The sequence below is a fragment of the Drosophila mauritiana genome, chromosome 2R, assembly GCF_004382145.1.
Source record: "Drosophila mauritiana strain mau12 chromosome 2R, ASM438214v1, whole genome shotgun sequence".
Classification (NCBI taxonomy): Eukaryota; Metazoa; Arthropoda; class Insecta; order Diptera; family Drosophilidae; genus Drosophila; species Drosophila mauritiana.
Window position 1 is genome coordinate 16,051,649 of NC_046668.1, and position 15,201 is coordinate 16,066,849.

At 41.6% G+C, this 15,201-nt stretch overlaps 5 protein-coding genes across 5 annotated transcripts; 3 read left to right on the plus strand and 2 right to left on the minus strand.

Moving 5' to 3' along the window:
* Positions 1-15: 15 nt before the first annotated feature.
* Positions 16-7,358, plus strand: LOC117136283. Its single transcript, XM_033297118.1, has 7 exons — positions 16-158; positions 3,801-4,035; positions 4,098-4,340; positions 4,395-4,489; positions 4,548-6,066; positions 6,122-6,354; positions 6,413-7,358. Exons 1-7 carry the CDS (start codon positions 148-150, stop codon positions 6,579-6,581), a joined length of 2,505 nt encoding a protein of 834 aa, XP_033153009.1. The 5' UTR covers positions 16-147; the 3' UTR covers positions 6,582-7,358.
* On the plus strand, positions 1,263-1,931 carry LOC117136287. Its single transcript, XM_033297122.1, has 3 exons — positions 1,263-1,350; positions 1,409-1,530; positions 1,585-1,931. Exons 1-3 carry the CDS (start codon positions 1,330-1,332, stop codon positions 1,826-1,828), a joined length of 387 nt encoding a protein of 128 aa, XP_033153013.1. The 5' UTR covers positions 1,263-1,329; the 3' UTR covers positions 1,829-1,931.
* Positions 2,124-2,825, plus strand: LOC117136288. The gene is made up of 3 exons (XM_033297123.1): positions 2,124-2,307; positions 2,361-2,485; positions 2,548-2,825. The coding sequence occupies exons 1-3, from the start codon at positions 2,284-2,286 to the stop codon at positions 2,777-2,779; spliced, it is 381 nt and encodes a 126-aa protein (XP_033153014.1). The 5' UTR covers positions 2,124-2,283; the 3' UTR covers positions 2,780-2,825.
* Positions 7,359-7,618: 260 nt separating the features above from the next.
* On the minus strand, positions 7,619-11,816 carry LOC117136285 (protein singed wings 2). Its single transcript, XM_033297120.1, has 5 exons — positions 11,496-11,816; positions 9,106-9,318; positions 8,470-8,953; positions 8,231-8,410; positions 7,619-8,178 (listed from the first exon to the last, which is right to left on the minus strand). The coding sequence occupies exons 1-5, from the start codon at positions 11,567-11,569 to the stop codon at positions 7,630-7,632; spliced, it is 1,500 nt and encodes a 499-aa protein (XP_033153011.1). The 5' UTR covers positions 11,570-11,816; the 3' UTR covers positions 7,619-7,629.
* Positions 11,817-12,259: 443 nt separating this feature from the next.
* Positions 12,260-14,809, minus strand: LOC117137611 (cytoplasmic phosphatidylinositol transfer protein 1). The gene is made up of 7 exons (XM_033299137.1): positions 14,654-14,809; positions 14,435-14,583; positions 14,282-14,370; positions 13,424-13,431; positions 13,296-13,367; positions 13,107-13,236; positions 12,260-13,045 (listed from the first exon to the last, which is right to left on the minus strand). Exons 1-7 carry the CDS (start codon positions 14,702-14,704, stop codon positions 12,717-12,719), a joined length of 828 nt encoding a protein of 275 aa, XP_033155028.1. The 5' UTR covers positions 14,705-14,809; the 3' UTR covers positions 12,260-12,716.
* Positions 14,810-15,201: the final 392 nt, after the last annotated feature.

A 15,201-nucleotide genomic window follows, 5' to 3' on the forward strand; every position in this document is an offset into this window, starting at 1 on the left:
TATGCAGTACGGTGTTTTTTAGTAACACCAAGGTATGGCAGCGCCGTAAGTTCCTCTGCACAGAAAAATAAAAACTAATGAATAAAATGAAGCAGAAATAAAGTGCAATAATCTTCCGACAACGAGAGGTTACAAGTGCAATACACCATGGCTGCAAAGTAAGTGAAATTGATAAGGTTTTATAAGCAGTGCAAAACTTTACTTCGTTTATGTGCCTGCGTCTGCGAATGCGTGTGTGTGTGTGGGCGGCGCGCTGTGTATGTGGGGGTATTTTTGTGTTTGTTTTGAGCTGCAGCCTCCGCCCTCGCAGCCACCCACCACCCCCGCGCCCATTAAATTTGCATTCACATACACAGGAAGTGTGATGGAAAGAGGGAAGAGTAAGACCGAGATAAGTATCGATTGCGAGCGGTGAAATTGATAAATGTCAAAGTTCAAAAGATTGGCAAACCGGTAAAATGAAATTTGATTTTTGATTTGTCTTAGGTGTAGTTCAGTAATCATTTTATATGGATATTATTAAATTAGGAAAAATCTTCAAATATAAACATTGAATTAATACAGAAAGTTCATATATAATGCAAAAGTTTGTCTTAATTAATTAGTTATTGAAAAATTATTATTATTTAAATGTAAATATTCTATAACCATACATATTCTTATAAATAAATTAAATATAATATAAACAATTGCTTAAGACATTTTTTTAATTAACTAAAAGTTCCTTAATTTATTGGTGAACAATTATATATATTTTAGGTTTTATTTTCAGATAAGTATTTTTCCATTTAAAATTATTTTAAGAAAATTCTTAGAAATCATTTCTTACAAATCACAATTGTACCATGTCTTAAAGGTCAAAACCCTATTAGTCATATATCGGGGTAGACTTTTTAGAACTGTAAGAATCTCACGTAGAAAGAATTAAAATTTGACTCGGGAACTCCCCAAGAAATTTTCATTGGCCAGGTGTTTAATGTAGTTACAAGTTCATCATGACAGAATGATTTTGCATTGGGCATGACGTGTGGAGATTGATTTGAACCAAGTTAATTGTCGCAGTGAAGGCTACCGAATGCTTTTGCTAGATGAGTCGATTTTATTGTGTCCCTTTTTCAATTGCCTTATAAGATGGGAATTTTGCAATTATTTGAATTAGTAGGTGTATTGAAGTGTTTCTCGCGAAGCAGATGTGTGATTTTTTTGTATCTTCATCGTAAAAATCAAAACTCGTTTGCTACTTAAGTCAACCAGCCTTCGTCTTGGGCTCAAAACTGACCAAGCGTTCAGATATTCAGATAGTTTTTGTTCAACCACAGACAGGTCATCATGTCTCGCGATTTTTGCGCGGTAGGTAGTGTATTCGCATATGCAAATCAAAGTTTAAGCAAACCATAATCGTATTTAGCTGTTGGCGATTCTCATCTTCTCTACGGTCAACGCGGCACCGCAAACTTCACCAACTATCGTTCCGCAAATCCGCACAAATGGCTTTCAACTTGAGCCCCTCAATCAAGAATACTTTCTCAGGTAGCTAATCAAAGTCGAGAGACAACGGCCCTTTACTTAGTTCTGAATCTTTAGAATCGAACATCCGGGTGGCACTATTCGCCAGGAATCCGTGAGCCAGAATGAAGCCGGTCACCTGCAGGTCAAAGGTGTGATTAACCAGCCCTTCGAGGATCAGGATGCCAATCTTATTGTCACCTACGAGGCTGGTCCTAATGGATATGTTGCCAAATACAGCTTCGGCAAGGGTCCGCCAACGCCGCCACCTGACACCCCTCTATTCCTCAGTCCCGGTGCTCTGAAAACTGCAGCTGGATAGGATTTAGGCGTTATATTTAGGAAAGATTAAAACCACAACTTGCCGTAATTTATATTTAACCAATTCTGTATTTATTAGTAGCAATAAGTAAGTAATAATCAATTAGTTTCTTTAGTTTATATAAATTAATAAACTGGCTGAACTATCTTAACCATAACAAATTGACATACTTATTTTTGTAAATTGGCTAAGCCCTATTATAGAAACTAATTAGGTGACTTTCTTTCACGGTCAATGATTCACTGTGGGAAGTTTTATTGTTATGTTATGTAATTCCCTATTGACAGTATTCAAAAATCACGTCTTATAGATATACTATAAGCGGAGAACGATTTTTGAATGTGTTTATTAATGATTCCAGTTTTGGACTTGGTTTAGGTTAGTGTGTTTTTGTTAGCTGTTTGCTGTCAGCTAGCTAAAAACATCAGTCGCTAACCAAAAGCCAAAAGATCATCATGGCTAACATATTGTTAAGCTCAGTGAGTTTTTCTCAAAAGTTTGCCAGCCAATCGTTGTATAATATTTGCTACAGGTGTTTTTGGTTCTGTTTCTGAGTCTGGTGAATTCGGCGCCCACAACTTCAGTTACTAAATTCGTGCCGGCCATTAACGATAATGGAGTTGTACTAGTGCCATCTGAGAATAACTATTCCCTGAGGTAAAAAAGTAGTGAGGTAAAGATAATTCAGTAAGCTCAACCAAGTGATTTTCATATTGTAGGATTGATCTCGACGGTTCCTCGCGGGATGAGATTGTTGAACAGGTTGCACCAGATGAACTTCAAGTTAAGGGCACTTTTAGCCAGCGTTTTCCCGGATCCAAATACCTGCTGGTCACCTACAAAGCTGGTACCGATGGATATGTGGCCAAGTATAGCATATCTAGCCAATCGGATAGTGTAAACCAGATTCAACAGTTGCCACCCAATGTGTTGAAAACTGCTGCTGGATAGTGTTATGATAGTTTAAATAAACATAATATAACGAGCAATAAAACAGACAAGGTCTTTGTTGTTAAACATCTTTAAAATCTGCCGACAGAGTTGTTTATTATATATTTTTGTAGCTATGATTTCTTTTAGATTGCTGAATAATTGGGAGTCTTATCAATGATATTTGAAAATCATTTGCCTCCCAAAGCTTTTTATAAACATTTGTAATTGAATTCGTTACCCTCTAAAACTGTAATCGATACCTTCGTCATTGAAGTGGTCACCACATGGATGAATACATTACACGAGAGCATAGTGTTCGTACACCCGCTCAACCGCAATGATGGAAACACTCGGAAGCTTTCACCTCACTTCTCACCTGCTGGTTCACCTAGGCGTGAGCGGAATTCTGATCACGCTCTCGTATCACAGTTGGTCGTATCAGGCAGCTGTGCCACATCGGAATCAGACAGTTGGCATTGTACGGCGCTATTGGCTTGTTGACTTATCAGAATCGTTGGTCGTTAAATGTGATAAGGAGCCACGATGCAGCGCTAGACTTGGAAGCACCGAAATCCACTAGATTTCAGGAGCAATGTTTCGGGATTGGCGCAAAACCAGGCACAAGCGATGGCACACGGTGCAGCAGAAGCAGCAGACCTCAGTCTTCACCGAAAGGTTGCTCATTTAATCCTCACACTGTGTTTCCAGTGCACAAAAATCCACAATGAATTGCATTAAACAACGCCAAACAAATTGAGATTACATAAATCCAATTTGTACAATTAACTGTTTGCGAAAAAGTTGAGAATGAATTGTATTTGTTTAAAGTGTTTACGAGAATACCGGTTTTTTTTATAGCACTTGTATCAATTCTTGAACAAGTTTTAAGATTCAGCTCACATTTTACAAGGGAAAAAAATTGGCACGTTGATATATGGACGTAATTGCTCCGAAGCCATTCCCTTAACTTTGGAAACTAAGCTAAAATATATTTCAAAGGCTTAAAAACAATAACCCTTCAACTTTCTTAAATTTACAGGGAGACGATGATTGTGTTTGTCTACGACACAGAGTGTCTCACAGACGAGGCGGATGATCCCATATCGGCGGTGCTCTACTTCCACCCAAGCTGGGTGTCCGACTCCCAGAAGGTGGCACTGTGTGGTCAGCTGATGGGCACGTCGTACTTCCTCAAGGATTGCTTCTTTAATCCCCGCATCTTGGCCCTGCAGAATGGAAAGTTTGTGCTGAAGGAATTCGGCCGTTTTATTCTGGTAATCTAATCAAATAATTGCACTTTTCTTTTATTAATTCGATGGAGTATTCTGTTTTTCAGGCAATTGGCACTGATCGAAATATTGGAGATCAACTGTTGGAACATCGCGCTGACCTGCTGAGTTCCTTGCTCAAGTTTTTCCACCGTGATGTGCAGACCTTGTATGCACAGTATGCTGCACCGCCCGCCCTAAACCGCCGGAATCTCAGCGAGAAACTGTACCACATTTTTGAAACATATCTGCCAATGCTGCAGCGCAACGGAAATACATTTCAAAATGTGCCGAGGCTGCGAATGCCAAAGGTGAGTGTTTAAAGTAATAAACCGAAGACCTAGATAACCAAGATTTTCTTCCAGACGGCCAGTCATATATTCCTGGAGGCTATACAAACGTTGCAAAGTTGCCAGCAGACAAAGGGAATACTTGGCGGAGCGATTCTGTACCACAACAAGTCAGTTAATCCGGCTAAAGTCTGAACAAATTATTAACTCAAATACTTTGTATTTTAGGGTGGTTGCCACGCAACTGAGCGATATGGTGACCAAGCATCTTGTACTCACCGATCCTCTGCACATCCGCACTGCGGCCGAGCAAGTAACCAACCATCCTGAGTTCCACATACCCAACGGCGTTCAGATGCTGGTCGTTTATTTGGAGCATATGCAGTACCGGCAGTTAGCTGGTGAGGCACAGCGCGCCCAGAACCTGCAGATGAACACAGCTCAGCTCACACAAAATGGGATGCCGTTTCAGTATGCCAAGCGTAAGATAAAGCGGGACAAGTCGCTCATTTTTACCCACATACCCGAGGAGGAGCACGCCACGGAGCAGCAGGGATCAGTTGAGCAGTTACCACCAGCCCGGCCCAAATCTATGCGACCCACCCACCTGCCGTTGCGTATAAAAAGCATGCAGAGCAAAGAGCTCCCGGAGTCTGGCATTGCATCAATAAATTTCGACGAAACCGATTCCTATCCGCAGTTCATTGGACGAACCAGCGTTTGCAATACTCCAATGACCGAGAACAAGGTACTGCCGGTGGCCAATGTTATGTCCATTTGCGCCAATCCTGAAGATGAGGGCAAAGAGGAGGATATTCACAATTCCAATGGCAAGACACATTCGCGTCGAAATTCTCTGAAAGTGGATGTAGAGAAGTTCTTTCAAAACTTCATTAGCAATCCAAACAAACAGCTCACACGACGCAAATCCTCTGCAGACCTGCAGGATGCACTTCGCGCCATCTCCAAGAAACTGAATAACTTTACGCATGGCCTCAAAACCGATGTGAATCGAAATGGAAGCGGTAATGGAGATGTCTCTTCGGATTCGCCGGATTTCATAGAGGACGATGATAAGATCACTTCCCGGACCATCAGCGATCCCACCTATCCGGTATTCAACACTAACGGCCAGCAGATCTCGCGCAGTTTGTTTCAGCAATTCCTGGATCAGTATCGCAAATTGTGGGGTGTGGCTAGTGAGCAGGCGCACGAGGATGCCGAGCTAGCCGCTCTGGTAGCCGAGTTCCAGGAGTTTAACGCCGAGATCCAAAAGCTCGACGAGCACATGAGACAGCAAGCAGCGGAAGCATCCTCCGCCGATAGGAATCTCAACGTTTCCGCAGCCAAAACTCCGCTGGACAAGCGATCCATGACGCTGCCATTGAAATCAGCAGGAGAATCTACGTTCGGAGAGCGTACGTCCGGACGCAGTGGAGCTGGTGGAGTACCACTAACACCCCTGATGGCCAAACTATCTGTTCTGGCTCTAAGCGAAACAACGCCCATCGAGATACAAACTCCGCTGACAACCAGTAAGGTTTTCCCACGGCGAAGTTCACTGAAGTGCGAGGATGCAGTGGATGCATTGGCTGCCTTGACCACAGCCCCTGCTCAACCTCCGGGTCCAATTCAACCAGATGGCTTGCAAAGAACTGAACTCTACATATGCGGACAGCAGAATATGACCTTATTATTGCTCATGGAGGAGGGTACTTGTCAACAGCAGCAGGTTGTGCAGAAGATGGTAAGTGGATTGATATTTTTCGTCTATAAATATTGTTAATATATCTTCCAATTAGTTCGACATTTGTGTGGCCAAGTTTCCGCACATGGAATCTCAACTGAATCAGACCTTAAACGTCAATGTGGAGGGCGACAACCGCGACGGCAGCAACTATAGCTTCATGTGCGTGGACTCCAAGTGGGATGTTTTGCAGCGGAATGGCCCTTGGAATCCCCTAGAGCTTAACATCCTCGAGAGCATGCACTCGATACATTCCAGTGGTCACCATCTAACAGATTTGATCTTGAGGTATGTTCAACTATCATAAACTTTCTTTGAATGGTTATGTTAATATTTATATTTATAGATCCCACGACTCCGTTTATTATGGCCATAAGAATGGAAGAACCGAGTTCTTCTACAAGGAGCCTACCCATCAGATCAATGGCATACCACCGCCCTCGGATCCAATAGGCAATATACATTCCCGCGCCAAGTCGCGACTGGAACGTGATCATTCCTACATGCTGTTCTAGACTGTACAGTGGATCGTATATTATAAACATATTAAATACTCGCATGCTTAGCCAAAAAACAGATAATGTAATCGAGGACACCAGATAGTCTGGATCCCCGAAGAATAGCCAACTTTATGCCATCCACTGTTATTTCATTTGCGATCTCTGGCTGATTCCCTCGTGAGTCTTCTGATTTGTATAGTGGTTAGATAATGATTCCATATCATATAAAATGCAAACCAAGGGAACTCAATTTTAAACGATCTAAATTTTACTTCGACTTTTATACAACAAATTTATACGAAACATTGCCCAACTTTTTAACCGCCATTCAATGGACTCACGAAGGAAACCAAAAGAATTTTAGATATGCCGCTTACAGCCAGCGAATAATTAAGCCTTGTTTAAATTTTCACTTGATTGATGTAAAGTACAAAAATGTTTTAAGCTTTGTTTACAATGTCCAGCACTGTTGTTTAATTTATAAGCTTGTATCCTATACAATTATTTTAATCATTTTGCATTTGCTTTGACCGAAAGATGCGACATTTTGCACTGATTTCGAGAGCCAAAGAATTTAAATCAAGGGTTTTAATTGTAAATATACATTATACAAAATTAGATTCATTTAAATGGAATAATGTGTAACTAACCTAAAATTCACACAGATTCCGTGTTCTGTCCAGTTGCAAACATAAACCTAACTTAGCTGTTTCTCATTATCAAAGATTAAGCGCTTTGTGCCAATTTAAATGCAGGTTAAATGCTAAATTAAACCGTCAAATGTGTAGGAACGTGAGAACGAATGTTTTTAACCATACAAAACAGTTTGAACAGTGCAATAGTGTGGAGAAAAACAACTATTTTGAGAGTTTTGCGTTGACCTAGCTTAAATATACATACATAAATACCTAAACAACATTATTTATATATATATAAATATTCATATATGATACAAAGACCGGTATTGTTTTTGTAGATTTTCAAGAATAAACCGAAAACCGTTGTCAGTGGTTGAGAAATACTTTCGAGTTGAACTTCCTTTAACATAAGATCTAAATAGAGACTAGGGCATTTTCATCACAATCCAAGGAACTCGACCGTAATACTTGTAGTAGTAGTAATCGTAGGCAAGCTTGCCCAGGATGATAAATATGAGGCTGGCCAGCACCCCGTTCAGCCAATCGATGGGATGGATCTGAGTGCTGCCCTCCACACTTAAATTGCACATCTCCTGGCGACTGAGGGTTAGCACCTTGGCCAGCAGCTGGTCGTCATCCAGGCGGTAGGTGCAGCTCACATTCCAGGCATCCCGCACGATATCCTTGTACTTGGTCAACAGCTCACGCATTCTGCTGCCAAACTTGCAGGTGCAGTGCCAGGGATTTCGACTTAGCAATAGCAGATTGGCATTCTCGTTGTCAAACAGAGCGTTGTCCAGGGCGTAGACATGAAACTTGCGGAGATTGTTGCCCCGCAGATTGAGCAAGCGGAAGTTCTGCAGCCAGTAAGTGCCCTCCAAGTTGTCCACATTGGATATCTGATTGTTCTCCAGCTGCATATCCACAACGTGGCGATAGTAGGGATTGTCCCGCAGCGGATTTATGTCACTGATCTGATGACAAATCAAGTAAGTTACGTTTCATTGAGCGTATTATAGATCTTACCATATTATCGTTAATAACTAAAGTGGTGGTGTTGTCCGGCAAAAAGTCTGGCAAGCGCTGGAACTGCAAATGGGAACAGTTGACCGTATAGAGCGGTATGTGAGTCTTCGGCAAGATGTGATGCATTAGGCAAGTGCAGTTCCTTAGATCCTCATGCGACTGGCATTGTCTCCTCAGCTCCTGCAAATAAAAGCAATCAGCTAATCAAAGTGATGCTGGGTTGATGAGCAGCTACCCACCAGTTTGTAGTGCATGACCAGGAGCATCTGGCGTTCCTTATACTTTCGATCTGTGCAGATTAGTTCGTCGCGATCCACCACCAGGCGCCCCTTTTCCGGCTGCAGCAGCATCCACTTGAAATTGCGCGTACAGTTCCACGGATTGCCCGCCAGATAGAGTTGCTCGAAATTGCGGGGCAGCAACAGGGGTCCATCCAGTTGGATGAGCTGGTTCCATCGCAGATCTAAGACCTTGAGCGGATGCACCCGTTTGAAGGTGCGGGATGAGATGTACGAGAGATTCGTCCACGAAATGTTGATGGTATGCAGCTCCAACATCTCGGGAAAGTCGAATTTGAATTCGGTGAAGCCACTGTACTCGATGGTCAGTGATCGAAGGCGGGGCAATTTCTGAAGATCCCGGAAATGATTCAGACCATCCTTTGGCCAGCCGCATAGAAGCATTTCCAGTGCGGGCTGTACTCTGCTCAACTTTCCAGATTGGCTATAATGGGAATATACAAAGATTATAGAGATTAGTAGATCCAGAAAGGTGCTTTCACTATCTGATGCGCCACCTATCGGATACGATGAGCACTTGAAGTAAATAGATGCCATACTTATATGTTAACTCAAAAAAAGATAAACAATACTCACTTCAGGGCAGCCAGGTTATTCATTCCGCCATAGCACTTAAGAGTTCCGTTCCGGTTCGATCTGGAGCAGTTGCCGCCCGCTGCCTCCGGCGCGGAGGACCAACCGAAGCAGCTGCGCCCAGAATCGGGCATCGGAATGATCTCTGTGGTGATGGTAGTGGTGGTGGCTAGCAAAGTGCTCGTCTCATGGCTGTCATCCGCGGCCTGGCTCAGCCTAAGTAACAGATAATTGGTAAGTAAATAAATGTCTATCTCATGATGCTATTTTTGGGCCAGACAGCCCTCAAATTGGTGATAATTTGGCCGCAGTGCGCCTCTCTTTTAGGGCCAACTCGATAAGCAGACGCCAGGTAAGACTTAATTGCTTGGGGAATACACAGATACGCAGATAGAGATACTAACTACTTCATTTCCTTTATATTTTCACCCCACAGCCAGGAAATTTGCTTCATCCAACATATTGTACGTTGATAAATTAAGAAAAGACTGTGATCTATTTTCTTATCCCGCCTTTAAAAATAGCCATGAATCGGTTTTAGGCACTGCAAACTGCTTTTAGCCAACCGACTTGACAAATATATATATATAAATATATATCTGTAATCTAAACGGTAGCTCAACTCAACTCGCATACGACCTGCGTAGTATGGAAATCTTGTTTGTTTTGTCTATATGGCGGTTCTATTAGCGAACCGAGAACCAAAGTATATCACATGATGTCCATTTAGCACATCTCTAGGTGCTACATTGCTGGTTGACAGCCAGGAGACAGAGTCCGGAATCATTTTCGAGACGGAAGTTTGGTTTTTCACCCAACTGTATGGCTGAATGTAGAGGTAGGTCGGGGAAAACTTTAGGTAATACATCTATAAGTTTATTTCCGAAACAAATTTTCAATCGTTAATATATCTTCGAGCTTATCATTGAATAAACATTCGGATGCTGCTAGAAAATACATACATCATCTTCGAATATACCCCGGCGCGTTTTCCGAAGGGTACTAAGTGGGCTCTAACTGACAATTAACAACTGGCGTTCAAGGCGTTAAACTCAACAATACACAAAGTGAAATATAATAACACCAAAAATATTTACATAAAAATCCACGAATAAAGGCAGTTCGGTAGCAGCTTTGTTTGATTAGAAGTGGTAACGTTTTTGGGAACGACAAATATTGAAATTCGTGGGCTATTCCGCATATGTGCTTTATAAAGCCAAAATCCTAACTGACAGAATTGACACTCTTTCTCCGAGTGACTTGGACTGTCAATTATCATTAATTAAGTATTATTGCCAAATTGAAAAGGCATACAAAAACAGGCGCTCAGACCTGTATTTCAATATTTTCGGAAAACGAAATTTGATTTATTTATCCCACGAAATTTCACTTGGTTCGCTAAAATGTTTACCAAGTGTACAACACGGCGTATGCGTGATTGCGTCTTCGTAAAAGTTCAGGCAAATTAATTGAAAAGCATACTTCAAAGCATGCTTTTTCAGTTGACTCTTGAACATGGGACAATTGGCATGCTATTTCATTTAGACAATAAAATCGGCTGGCTAGGAAATTCATTCTTTGCTCAAGAGAGTAGTTTAAAGGTGACACATAAGATACATTGCAAACATTTCAATTAATTTCCGACTGACAATAAATCCAAATAAATCTACTTATGAATCCGTCACGACAGCGACTGTCAATTGGTTCTCCTAATAGTTGCCGCATAATAAATATGATCGAAAAGATGATTTGAAGAAATGTGAGCTAAAAACGTTCATAATATATAGACAGTCGACCCAGATGGGATTGCATTTTGTTGTTATATATTACTTTGATAAACGAAGACTTTTTATAGTAACGGCGATAAGAATTTTTAAATTTGAGGCAAATATACCTGATTCCCTCCGAAAATTCATGACTGTGATACGCTGCTTGGGGTGAGCGATAAGTGCGGAATGGCTTTTCGCCTCTGTTTTGAATTTTGAGGAAGTTGCTACCTTAGAACTTTATTGCCCTAATTGCCCATGTGCTCTTGGAATATTAAACTTGTTACTCAGAGAAGGAGAATAAAGCTATCATATCATGTGTAGGAAGTACAAACAATGATAGGGACAACTTTAGCTTCGGTTCCAGTGAACTCTGCGATACACTCCAGTTCGTTTGGTTTGTCTAGTCTTTATATTAACCATAAAACCCAATCAGTTCGGCTAGATTGCATGGGGCCTCGTAAAAGGTTTACCATGGACTATAGCCCGCATATGGAGTGGCCCAGAATAGGATTTAGTATGTTTATTAATAAATCAGCTAGTGCTGTAAACATCTGATAACAGCGGACGAATTGCAACTATTACACTGGATTACACATACGCCGCGTGGTCCACTAGTGTTTTTACCTTATTAAGATCATGCAGAACAGCGAAATAGTTTTCGCTGCTTTTGGCCGTTTTTGAAACACACCGCTCGCCATATTAATTTTTGGGTTATTTTTAAATATTTATTTTGAGACTGTTTATCCGGCTTGCGTTGTTTTCAATCAGAATATTCCATTGTCACGATCGCGCGCAGGTTGAGCAGTTTGGGCAATTGCGATCGAATTGTTTTGGCTCTGCCATTGGCTCTACGCTAAAAACATAATCAAAAAATTCGTTTTTTTCCGCGATCCGCAGTTTAACGACCACGCATCCGCGTATCTATCCGCACTGTGCTACTTTTCTCGCGTTTGAAGTTCAAATGCGGCGCGAACGCGAAACGCTGGTGCTTTTGCTGTTTTTTTTACTTTAGCCGCTCCGCTGGTAATACTTTTTGACGTCCGAGATCTCCAGCGGCAAATCAGCTGGCAGCGAGAGCGATATAGACTTATCAATAGCCCTCTCCACATTTTTTGGGGGCTCGTTTCGGTTGGAACAGCTGTTGAGTTCCCCTGGCAACGGATGAATGAAGGGTGTGTGATTTACGATCAGTGTCAGGGTCAATTCTGCACGCATTTATTGATTTACACACTGGCGATCCATTCTGTCAAGCGGCGAGGTGAATCATCTCTATCTGCTGCTTGGTTCATTGGCATACAAATGACTTATAATTTGGTCGGCAACAAATCAGAACATTTTAATGGCCCTCGGATGCCGAATAAAAGTAATTAACAATCATATGACATAGGTACATTTCAAATATGTTTAATCGTTTGAATTTGTACACCAAAATTGTTTTGTATTTCTACACCAAAATTGTTTGTATTTGTACACCAAAATATACATTTAGATGTGAGCTAAACTAGGGAATATAGTTAACACAAACCGTTCACTATGATGTCTGTGCAACGCCTATAAGTTTGACTAAAAAATTGCGTGGTCTAGTTCGTAACAATTATTTGGTTTCGAGTTTCCAGCTAGGTGCTTGTGCATTGTACTTTTAAACGCTGCAGGCAGTTACTAGAGCTCTGAGCTTCTTTGGACCGTAGAAATGCATCGACAATGATATATATATGTATATACACAAATATGCGTACGTTAATAAGATATTTCCTATGAAACTTTTTAAGCTTGCCGCGAGGCCTTGAAGGTACTATTTTAGCCTGCATTCTGTCACTTCGAATTTCCTACATTTTAGTTAAATTCTCAATCAATATCGCCATCATTTGCCTCTTTGGCAGCTTCCCCCGCCGCCGCATTTGCGCCACCACTTGTGTTGTGAATCTTCTCATTGGTCTCGGCCTGCTTTTGACGCTCGTAGGCGCGAACATCCTCCAGGGTCATGCCATGCCATTCGTCCACCCATGCGAAAGCCTGCCGGTGTCCCAGTAGTAGAATCTCCCGAATTCCGCGCTGAATGAAGTCCTCCACTTTGGTCTGCAGACCCCATACCTCAAAGCTGGCGTGGACCACCTTGTAGGAGCACATAATGGGCTTGTCCGTTTCCCGCCATCCTTCAATCAGTGGACCACGGTCTAGGGATACAGTATATATTAATTATTTACACTGATTAAATCTACCGCATGATCACGTTACTTGTCTTTTCGGACTTGAAGAACTTGGGATCTTCTTCCTTCTTATAATGCTTGGCACTGACCTCATCGAACGCTATGTCCAAATGATCCACAGTTCGAACTTTGAGCTCATCTTCAGTAAGATCCAGACACTGTCAACCAAAATGACATTATTTCTCAATGTTAAGTTTGACATTTAAGTAACAATTACGTTTTCTGTGCTGCCATTATTGTCCTCGTACTTAGTTTTGATGAGCACATTTAGTTTGGGTATAAAGGAACACTGTCAAGAAATAATTGGTTAGCAAACGCCGATCAAAACAGAGTTCATGCAATTACCGTGTATTCTAGTGAAAGTTCCATCCAATTTGAGACCCAATTACAGCACATGAAAATATGACAGATATAAAAAAATCAATAAGCCAGCCAATTAATATTTTGAATGGAAGAACTTAAAAATTCAATGCCCATGGAGCTGGTAATGAGAGTCAATTAAGCCAATGGATCAGTTATTAAGTCCTTAACTACATAAGATACTATATTTAACCAAAAAACACAAAAGATTTAAAGGCCTTTGGTACGAAGTCCCAAAAAACGCTAAAAATAATCCCTATAATATGAAATAGTATACATAGATTATATCAAAATCGTCGTCTTTAAAACCAATTCGTTTTGCAGGCACTTAACAAGTAATTTCCAATAGCAACTTTGGGTAAACAAACCAGCTGGTAATGGATTTCCCCCTCGAAGTCAACGACCTACTGGAATAACAATCCCCAATCGAGTGCATAGCATTTAATCGGATGCATTGAGCACCGCGTAATCCGATTTTATCAAAATATGCGCTGGGAATACAGGCAGTTGCCAACAAATGCCGTACGGAGATTGGAGCAGCTGGCCATGAAGTGCCCTCCTCTAGCCCCATCCAAACCACATCGGTGACGTACTGGGTGCGTAAACAGGTGTGAGTTTAATGGAGCGCGCTTATCGGCAGACGTACCCCCACCATATTGGTAATGGTCTAGTGATAAGGCGGAATTCTTGCTGGCCCCCAAAAATCACACGATGTTCCTAGAGCGCTTGCCATATGGCTATGGTAAGATGGCAGGAGGGCAAACCCGCCTCCGGAATACACAATTAGACTAAAAATAGACTGGGATGCGCAGTAGGTGGTGGCGGGTTACTGTCACTCCTCACCTGTTAGCGTGTACGGATAGTAGTTCCATGATTTCTCTATCACATAGAAGACTCGGGGGCAAATGGCCTGAATCCAGTATGGCAGTCGGCTGTAATGGATGTCATTTGTAGTCGGATATTCTACAACTATGTAGCATCTCTAGAGATTCCCACCTGGACAAGTGAATGTGCTTCTCCGTGTACTGGCCCTTGCCGTGAACGGGATCCTCGCAGGGCTTGTTCTCCACCACCTCAACGCCCTCGCCCTCCTCCGATTGCTCCAGACTGTGGCGCGCTATCATATAAAGCTGCCCGATCTTGTACTGCATAGTGATGAGAGAAAAACTTTATTTCGAACAATAATATGAAGGTAAAGTACAAGTGGCCACACACCTCCTCCACCGTAAGCGGCATGCAGACGCGATACTCCTTGGTCAGCACCATTTCTTTGGCGGATTTGGATGCCGGAGAAAACACAAATCAAAACTTTGAACGTTACGCAAAGAGACACACGCGACGCAACGGCAAGCAACAACAAATACGCAGTGTGGCCAGGCAGCAGCTGTTTAAATAGATTTCGGGACTTGGAATAGAGCGCGCGGAGAGGTGGAGCACTTCGATGAAATATCAGCAGTGTTAAGAACCATTGACAAATATATCGACAATAATTTAATAATTTAATTAAATAAATTCATATAATAATGACGATAATTTTGGTATCGAGGTGAAATAAAACATTTGAATCGTAGGGGGCAGTACAATAAACAGCAACAAAATAATGCATTGTAAACTGTGTATAAGAATAAACTTTTAAGTGTAAGCGGTGTATAAATATAAAAAACTAAGTGTAAGCGGCGTATAAATAAATAGTCTTAAAAAAACAAATAGTGTGATCGAGATCGAGGAGTTTGGAATCGAGAGTTTGAAATAGAAACAAAGTG

Coding starts and splice junctions, on each gene's coding strand:
- LOC117136283 (XM_033297118.1), top strand. Junction 4,341..4,394: donor CGAGGCTGCGAATGCCAAAG/GTGAGTGTTTAA, acceptor ATTTTCTTCCAG/ACGGCCAGTCATATATTCCT. Junction 4,490..4,547: donor GCGATTCTGTACCACAACAA/GTCAGTTAATCC, acceptor TTTGTATTTTAG/GGTGGTTGCCACGCAACTGA.
- LOC117137611 (XM_033299137.1), bottom strand. CDS start 14,704: ATGGTGCTGACCAAGGAGTATCGCGTCTGCATGCCGCTTACGGTGGAG. Junction 14,371..14,434: donor AAGCACATTCACTTGTCCAG/GTGGGAATCTCT, acceptor CATCCATTACAG/CCGACTGCCATACTGGATTC. Junction 13,046..13,106: donor CTTCAAGTCCGAAAAGACAA/GTAACGTGATCA, acceptor CTGTATCCCTAG/ACCGTGGTCCACTGATTGAA.
- LOC117136285 (XM_033297120.1), bottom strand. CDS start 11,569: ATGGCGAGCGGTGTGTTTCAAAAACGGCCAAAAGCAGCGAAAACTATT. Junction 9,319..11,495: donor TTCTGCATGATCTTAATAAG/GTAAAAACACTA, acceptor TCTGTTACTTAG/GCTGAGCCAGGCCGCGGATG. Junction 8,954..9,105: donor AATAACCTGGCTGCCCTGAA/GTGAGTATTGTT, acceptor TTCCCATTATAG/CCAATCTGGAAAGTTGAGCA.
- LOC117136288 (XM_033297123.1), top strand. CDS start 2,284: ATGGCTAACATATTGTTAAGCTCA. Junction 2,308..2,360: donor CTAACATATTGTTAAGCTCA/GTGAGTTTTTCT, acceptor TATTTGCTACAG/GTGTTTTTGGTTCTGTTTCT. Junction 2,486..2,547: donor GAGAATAACTATTCCCTGAG/GTAAAAAAGTAG, acceptor TTCATATTGTAG/GATTGATCTCGACGGTTCCT.
- LOC117136287 (XM_033297122.1), top strand. CDS start 1,330: ATGTCTCGCGATTTTTGCGCG. Junction 1,351..1,408: donor TGTCTCGCGATTTTTGCGCG/GTAGGTAGTGTA, acceptor AATCGTATTTAG/CTGTTGGCGATTCTCATCTT. Junction 1,531..1,584: donor AATCAAGAATACTTTCTCAG/GTAGCTAATCAA, acceptor CTGAATCTTTAG/AATCGAACATCCGGGTGGCA.